At 36.2% G+C, this 9366-nt stretch overlaps 1 protein-coding gene and 1 pseudogene across 1 annotated transcript; one reads left to right on the top strand and one right to left on the bottom strand.

Moving 5' to 3' along the window:
* Positions 1-386: 386 nt before the first annotated feature.
* Positions 387-7024, bottom strand: LOC147273241 (uncharacterized; annotated as a pseudogene).
* Positions 7025-8060: 1036 nt separating this feature from the next.
* On the top strand, positions 8061-8918 carry LOC147273240 (uncharacterized; the record flags this gene model as incomplete). The annotated part of the gene is given in 3 exon segments (XM_086257333.1): positions 8061-8297; positions 8299-8435; positions 8437-8918. Coding segments are annotated over 3 exon segments (711 nt in total), but the record flags the coding sequence as incomplete, so codon positions are not given.
* Between the last annotated feature and the right edge of the window lie 448 nt (positions 8919-9366).

Raw genomic sequence — 9366 nt, 5'->3', positions numbered from 1 at the left:
CGACATGATATTGCGATGACCTCAGTAGCAACTAAATGGTATCAAGTGGCATATCCCATCTCTATGTCTTTCATAGATAGGATAATAAATAACACCATTAGGTACTGAATAATGCTATACTTACCACATTTTTATACCACATTTTTATACCATCTAATGTGTCATTCTTATATATATATATATATATATATATATATATATCAGCATGATTCATGAAAGTTGCACTCTTATTGTAAAACCTGCTATATAAATATAGCAAAGTTGAGAGCTAAATATCAAGTTTATATTTTTGCTGCTTCAATTGGTGGTCTCCCCTGATGACACCATAATTTTTGACCTTTCTGTACAATCTTGGCCTTGACTCATTGACCAGGCATCCAAAGGGCTCAATCTCTCTCTGATTCTGGGATGCTGAACGCAGCCAAAGAAATCCTCTCCTTTTCTGCATTAATCACTACCTTGTGCCTAGCGCTCTCAATTATTCCATTAGTCAATATCTGTGTAGCATCACAAACAAGTACAGGTTAATGTGTAATAAGCCAAACTGTTGATTCATTTTAAAATCTTGTAACATGCACAAAATGCCATTAAAATTAAATAGGAGCCTAAACAAAATTCTAGTGCTGATTACCTCTGCTATATCACCAACATTAATGAGAAGCGCCTGATCAGGAACAATGGGAGCTCTAAACCACTGATCACCTTTAAGAAATTGAAGGCCTTCCACTTGCTTATCTTGCAAGATAATGGTGATTATTGTCCCATCTCCATGTGGTTTGACACCTTGGACGAGATCAGGCCTTGGACATGGAGGATAGAAGTTAAAACTTGCATCTTTCTCTCCTTATAGATATATATATATATATATATATCTCACTTTCTTTGTGCTTACGCTTGCAGTACACTAGGGTACGACTCTTATGAGTGACTTAGGGTTTCTTTTAATTATTCACAGAATTAGGATTAAAGGAATTGAATTTGATTTTGTGCAGCCATTGGATTTTGGGGGTTTCTGTGTAAATTTACTTTGTTTGTGAAATTATAAGTTTTTTATATTTGAGATAAGTTATGTGCTGCTTTTTTTTTTTTTAGTATGTGACTTGGCTGAGTTGTGGGGTTAGTGGATTATATAATATGCTAATGTTCATGTGTTTTTCTGATACCTTTTTTTTTGTGGGATTCCAGGAAGAGTTGCAAAGAACAAATTTGGAGCTGGATTCATACAAGGAGAAGATAAAGGAGAATCATGAAAAGATTAAGCTCAACAAGCAATTGCCCTACTTGGTGGGCAACGTTGTTGAGGTATGGGTGGCAACTTTCGCATTCTTGTGGATCTCTTTTTAACTCTCAATTATATGGTGCCAAAAGTCTATTACATAGATAAAATTTTGGGGAAATGTGTTCAATTTTTACTTTCTTGTACAATTCATGCCTGATGGTCGTTTATACATACCAACACAGGGCATGCTTGCTAATTGGTATTTAAACCTAAATTATATTTTCTACATAGCTTTGCAACATGTACATGTAGTGGTAAAACAATCCAAGGATTTGACAGTTGCAGTAATATGATTGTAAGTGCACCAATCTTTAATATTAGCCTGGAAATAATCCAGAACATTTAAGTTGCAGGATGATAACAAATTATTTGAATTCTTTGTATAGTCATGAAAAAATGACAAGATACAGGTTGTGTCTGTAGTGAATTAAACCCCCTTGTGACTTTATTCTTTGATGTATTTAGATTTATAGCAGTTTTTTCGATAGGAACAAGCAGCACACAGAAAAACAGCAAAAAGAAAAACACACGAGAACACCAAAGATTTGTTATCAAGGTTCGGTTAACTTTGCCTACGTCCCCATGTGATCTTTAGAGAATCACAGCAGCACTATGAAGATTAGAAATAGATTACAAGAGCTTATTGAAACCCCAAAACTAACCCTCTACCCGCAACTCCTTCTTTCTCTCTCTATCACTCGTGTTTCTGCCTTTCTTCAGAACTTATGAAGACTTGCGAAACTCCTCTCTTAAAAATTTTTAGACCTGCCAAGCCCTATTTATAGACTATAGGGTTTAGCTTACATTCCTTGACTTATTAGGATAGCCTAAACCTTTTAGAATAGGGAAAACAACTTTCTTCCCTAAATCTAACCTTAAATCAACTAGAAATACAAGAGAACTATTTCCTAAAGCTACTAGGAAATCCTTGTGCATACTTTTCTCTAGTTTCCTAAACTGATTAGGAATCATAAAACCAGCTAGGACTTCAACGAGCCAAACACAACAGTGTCACTGTGTGTGTACCAGGGTCTAACATATATTAAAGGACAAATTTTCACTTCAGTTGTTTGATGAAAGTAGTTTGAAAGCCCTGCATCTTATACTGGTAAGAGCATGGGCAATATGCTGTCAAAGGAGTGTGGCAATAATTTTTAGTTGCTCTTCTTATACAACTACAATTCTGTTTTTGTTTTCTTTAAGGTTAATTATTATTATTTTACTAGTGCAAGAATTAAAGTCAATACACAATGTTTTAAAAATTTCCAAAGCAATTGCGTATTCAAGTTCAATGTTGCTGCAAGATGAGATAAGAAGGAAAGCCCATTCCAACTATTTTAATTTTGTTGTCTGTTCTTTCCTACGAGGGACACACTCTAATCAAAGGTCTCCAACAAGGCAGCACATAGTAAATCTCAATTTTTTAAACAAACTCTTCAATCTTTTCAATAAAAAAGGAGCCGGTACATGCTCATTATCTATTTATCATGAGTAATTTGAGCAGCTGGGTTTCACTTCATCCAGTAACAACTTTTTTCTAAAATTGCTTCAATTTGAGAGGAACAGAGAAAAGAAAAAAAAAAACATGAACTAAAGGATAAGGGTAAAGGTTTGGTGTAAAAGTTTAGAAGCACAACTCATGGTAGTGAACTGGTATATAGTCTATCATATCTCTTAGTTTTGCTATGAGAAATAAGAAGCACAAACCTTGAAGAAGGAAAGGATATCTTGCTTCAAGTGAAGGGAACTGATGAAGTGTGCCAATGCAGAATACACCCTGCAACTTTCATATCGAATGGAGACATCTACATTAGTGAAATTTTATTAGGTGCAACCCAAACATGAAAGGCAAGAAAATGGCACCCGGACTTACCTTGAGGCCACACAAAGACCAATTGGTGAGTCTGTTCCTCTCTGTCTGCAACAACTTCGTATATCTGTATAATAATAACAAGTGAAACATGATAAGTGGTGGCGGAAGAGGTGAAGCTTCTGGAGAAATAATCATGTCCTAATGTTATCATATTATTACATTTTGTTCAAATAACATTCTTTCTCAATTAAGAACAATTAATGTGTAGTGATTTTCATTGACAATAACTTGGAGAAATATTTTCTGATTTTCACTTGCTTCACACGGACTTCGGCTAAATTCAAACAGACAACAATTGAACTTACCTAATGGCCAAAGTCCAGCAGCATGTGATGCTGCTAGAGACCTTGTAGTTACAGCCATACTTGTTATTTCCATCTGAAATTAATTCTGAAGAACGGAATTCTTCCGAAGTACATATCAAAACATTGCCATATAAGGAAATGAGATGAAGATCCAAATCCTTGAAGTTTAACTCAAGCTCATCTGCACACGCAACCACGCTAGTATACTTGTCAAGGCACTAGTCCAATATTGAAAAAAGATCCTCAGAGAATCTGTCAATAGTGAAACACCCTGACAATGAGGTACACAGAGAGAACCATATCGTGACTTCCACAATGTGATAATTTGTTCAGTTCAACCTTGACCTGCGGAGAAGGATGAGATTCTTCTGAGGAGCTTCTAATATTTGCTGACATAAAGTCTTTCTGGGTGCAGGAGCATACAACTAGTGTGTAGGACAAGAGATGGCAGACGACAAAATATTTGCTGTCAGAGTCCATTTTCAATAATGAGAAATCCTTCACATCATTTATGTAGTACTTCAGACCTTCTGCTACTGCTATCCACTACTTAAGCAGCTAGGTCTAATGTGCTTGTACAATAAGACCTTCCAGGAGATCAAATGATGATAAAATAAATTTAAAATATTTCTGCATACCCTGCAGAATGAAGTCTGTTTTGGCCACACTCAAATTTGCCTGAACCACCACACAGAAATAAAGTACACTTAAATAAACCATTGGGGAAACCATATCCATGTAAGCAATAGAGCAGACACCTGATTTTGCATATTTAATGTCAGCAACTGTTTGCAGGTTTTCAATATACTTCATGTCTAATGCCACCTTGTAAAGAGGGGATCCCACTATAGTAGTATCTATCTCCTCACTGAAAGCCTCAACCAACTGAAGGGATATATGATGCAAGTCATTTCAGTCACTACCATCCGAACTTACTTCTCCACACATATTTTTTATGAACTTCAATATTGCTTTCAAACCCAACATAATATCATTAAAATTATTTGATGACCTTTTGAACTCCAATTCAACTCCTTTCAAAACAGATATAAATACCTTAAAGAAGCATCACCAGCTGGATTTCTGTTATCACGAGAGCCAGTTTCCCTTGATGCTTGACAGATGAGAACGTTAATCATCTTTAATGGAAGGCCAAATGCTCAGATACCACCACGGCAACCATTTAATAGGATATTGCTTCCATGAGTAATTTCCAGATATAGAGGGTACATTCATGGAGCTTTTGGCTGATAACTGATGGCTTACCTGGTTACGTGAGTCATAATCTAGATCTTTACATTGTGCCCATATGAAATCATCAAGCAAATCTATGCACAGATTCCTTGCCCAAACGCTCTTACCATCATGATCAAATTGAAAAACTGCTTCAAAGATAGGCTCTACCACTAGTTTGATCACTGAAGAATCATGGAGAGAAGTATCAAGCTTATGCACTAGATAACACCACGTGTTCAAGCAAGCCAAGTGGACAGATACATCACAATTACTCGACATGATGCCTATTAGTGGTGTCATAATGAGCCTTATGCTTTTTGAGGATCCACTTTTTTGGATTTCACCACTATTTCCTTTGTATGGTCCTATTTGTTGCATACCATTGTCCTCTTTTGCAGCATTTGTCTCACAGGGTAATATCATTGAAGGGTGAACAAGAGCATCAATACGACCTTCCCAGGAAACCTGCAAAATCAGATTACATGACAATGTTGATTTAAAAAAATGGCAGGGTATTCTGAGACCAAATTAACTATTAATGCAGATCAGGCCTTGTCAGAACCAAAACTGGGGTAAACTTTAATAACCAAAGCTTCAAGAACTAAACAAGACTTGAACCTAGAGTTCAAGCCACTCAAGAGACATACTCGGGCCTATACTCTAGCAAGCCCAATCAGCTCACGTGTTAGAACTTAGGATAGCCCAATCAATAGCTAACTAGTTAATATCGTTTTATGACTTGGACCCCTGTAAACCCAACATTAATTTGGTTTATGCAAATTAATGTTAACAACACTTTTTTTATGCAAATTTGTTTAAGAAATGACTCTTAAAACTTCATAATTTCATATGCTTCCAAGGAGTATGACATAAATGATACTATTAATAAATGATACTCTTAAAACCCACACTCCTAGCTGTTTCCTTGGGACTTCTGGTGAACATACCAGCCCCATTGTCTACCACATAAGGCACAATGCCCTTTTCCTGGGGTTGCCAATTCAAGTGAAAAGGATCAAATTTTAATTAAAATGTCTAAGAAAATGCATGAATTGAAGAGAGAGAGGGATGAAAATGATCACTAACTTGTCCCGGAATGTAGTCATTGAGGATAATAGGAAGCCCCCTGATCAATGCCTCTGCAATTGTTCCAGGTCCAGCCTATGAAAGATGGGAACCAATAAAAATTCATTAGTCTAAGGTGCATGGAAATATGCAAATTAGTAGGGGATTATTTGGATAGGAACCCTCTCAATGTACCTTTGTTATGATGCAGTCACAAGCTCCCATCCATTTTTCCATTTGGGTACAAATTGGAAAAAGCAAGACAGTTTACATATGTTTCAAAATAAATGTATTTTTCCCATGTAAAAGTGTGTCAAAGTATAGGTTTTAACAAGCAAGGACGGTTACCTTTACAGGACCCATTCCCTCACCTCCTCCCATCAGCAAAACTGCAGGCAAGTCCGGGTCCATTTCAAGTTCTTCTCTGAGTTGATCCTATGCAACCACAAATTAGAAAGAAACAATAAGGCACCATTAAGAATATTCAGCAACCACGCACATTGAACCATACATACAAACACAATATCAGGCATGCAACGCACCTTGGCAAGAACTGCACGAGCAAAAGAAGGCCGGATGGGCAAGCCAAAAACGTGTATCTGAGACTCTTCAAGGCCATCTAATAGAGCCCTTTTAGCTACCTCCTGTGATGGGCGGTAGCACCTATTCACCCCAGGATGAAACCTGGAAAATATATCAATGTTAATATATTGTATGATTGCCTATGATTTTAAAATAAGCACGCATGAAATGGAAAGTTTGATTAGCTTTATCAAACTGACCATGTAGGATAACTGTCACAAAAATCACTTTCTTCTGAAGGCCTTGCCATTTGAGAACCCACAAAGGGATATGTTGCATCAAAGGATGCACACTAATTATAATATCTGGCTTGTACTTCATTAGACCAGCCTCCACCTCCCTACGAAACGCATTACCCTGTATTCGTCGCCAAACTCCATACGAAACGCATCACGAATAAGACAATTTCATTAATTAAGAAATAATTCAAAGTATAGAGATAAATTATTTATCTCCATGTTTCACTAATTTCACCAAGTTTTTCCTTTTCTTTCCGTACAATACATTAGAGCTTCGATTTAAAAAAAAAAAAAAAAAAATTCTTCCCTTTTTGTTTTGGGTTTTAAAGATTTTGATGCATAACGAAAGACTTTGGCTTTTGTAGTTTTCTTTCTTACTTCGTAACTAGCTTAATTGATTATGCACTGCACTTGCCATATTCAAAATCTTGTAAATGTTACACATACCTCTATTATAACTGATCTTGCTTGCTGAATTTTGGGTTTCTGGGTTTGGTTTGCTTTTCTTTGTTCTATGTTCTTCTTTGATTCTTTAGATTGCTCGTTAGTTGTGGGCTGGTTCTTCTCTCATTTTTCTGTTGTTTCTTTATATCATCCTAAGGAGGTTTGACATTAGAAATGCTATTTAGTTTCAACACCACCTTACTCAGGTTAAAATGAAAATGAAATGGGAATTCACTAGTAAATCAATGAACTCTGTGCATTTTGACTTTCAAAGCATTATTGGTTGGAAACTAATTAAATGGTGATCAGATAATGGTTTCAGCTTGCCTTGCATGAAATTAATTAGACAAGGTCCTACTTTTGGAGGAAAAATTGTTTTCAAAGCCATTGATGAGATGGAATCATGGAAGAAGTGGCTATAATGGAATGAAGAGGTCCACATCATTATGGTGGGAGTAATACTTTGTAGTCTCTTTTTCTTTGTTGAAGAATCTGTTTTATACATCTGAAGGGATTCTGACCCAGGTTAACATAATGCAACAATTGATCCGTCTTAATTGGGCAAATTTTGTCTATCAGTACAACTGGGAGATTTTATGCTTTGCACATGCGTTATAGTGGTTCTTTGAAACTGCTTCTAAGGGTCTCAAAGGGACTTTGGTTCGAGGAATCAAAGGCACAATTATGTGTGTACTTGATATCAGACTATAAGGCCAACACTTCTTTATTCTAGTTTTTGTTTATTCCAACTTTGTCTAGAATCCTAGGACTATTGATTTATATCAGATTTTGCCCGTATCTGGAAAAGTTGAATTGGTTATTTGCTTGTGATTTAGTGAGATCGAGAATATTATTAAAGTTTCATTTTGGGGATATGCTCCTTCCCTTTTTGGCATTCTTCAAAGCTGGGTTGTAACCTGGCCAAAAAAATCTGGGTTGTAATAGTTTTCATTGAACTTTATGCAAAAGTGAGTTCTCATGTAGTTTATATATATATCATGAAGATTATTATGCTACGTTGTAGAATCTAATCTATATATTATTATGGCTGTACCAATCCCCGCCGTGTTTTTGATGGCATCATCTTCAGCAATGAGTTAGACTTGCTTGATATCAGGTGGCACGAGCTTTATCCATATGTCACAAAATTTATAATCCTTGAGTCAAATACCACTTTCACTGGCATCCCGAAACCTCTCTTCTTTGCTTCAAATCAGAGCAGATTTGCCTTTGCTGAGGAAAAAATCGTCCACGATATGTTTCCTGGCAAAATTTTACCCCAAGGGTCGCATGCATGCAGACCCCTTTGATCTTGAGTTAAAGCAACGTGTAGCTATGAATGCCTTAATTCGGCGTGCAGGGATTTCCTATGGCGATATTCTGATAATGTCAGATACTGATGAGATCCCAAGCCCCTATACTGCATGTGAAAGTATCTAATGCAGGATGGCATTGCAGTTTTTGCTTTCGATATCTTAAAGACTTTGTGTTCAAGATGACTGCTTATAGCCACGCAGACCGTGTGAGGCGGAGAGAATTCCTGAATTATGAAAGAATTCAGAAGCGTATTTGTCATGGAGATGATCTTTTTGATATGCTGCCTGAAGAGTACACATTCCAGGAGTTGATTAAGAAGTTGGGACCAATACCCCGTTCAGCTTCTGCAGTTCATCTTCCTGCTTATTTGATAAAAAATGTAGACAAGTTTAGTTTCCTTCTACCTGGAGGCTGTTTAAGATCACAAAATTGAAGGTTTAATTTGTAGCTATACTAACCTTTACTTTTTTTAGAAGGAAAGCAATTGTTCTGATCTTAGCTTCTTATGTAAACCCAAAACCTGGACAATAGTGTTAGCAAGCTAGCGAAATTAAGGATTTTTTATTTTCAAGACACAAGAATCAAATCCACACTGAATTATTGAAGTGATTGGCAATCGAATATCCATTACATGCTTGCTTCATTACTCCATCACCTGAAAGTGAGATTCTTGTAGAACAACTTTTTCTAATAAAGGGGAAATGACTAGTCTTCTACCTTAGGAGAAATTATTCCGTAGTACTCATATATCACGTGGCAATGTCCACTGGTATATCAGATCAATCTAATTGGTTTACTAAAATGACGTGTATTACTACCTATCAATACATATTCCTTCATTTACAGTAAGTAACGGCGTTGTTTTATGAATAAAATAAACGGCGTTCCTCCAAACCAGTCCCCCATAAAAAAAAAAAAAAAAGATACAGTACGGTATTTGCTATTTCAATCAAAATTATATTGCTATTCTAAACCTTTTGTCAAATTTACAAACCCTAAAGTTAAAATATTGCAGCTTTTCTCTAG

This window comes from Dryas octopetala, chromosome 9, assembly GCF_963921425.1.
Source record: "Dryas octopetala chromosome 9, drDryOcto1.1, whole genome shotgun sequence".
In the NCBI taxonomy this organism is placed as follows: domain Eukaryota; kingdom Viridiplantae; phylum Streptophyta; class Magnoliopsida; order Rosales; family Rosaceae; genus Dryas; species Dryas octopetala.
The sequence above is the reverse complement of the archived record's forward strand: the minus strand, read 5'-3'. Positions and strand labels throughout refer to the sequence as shown.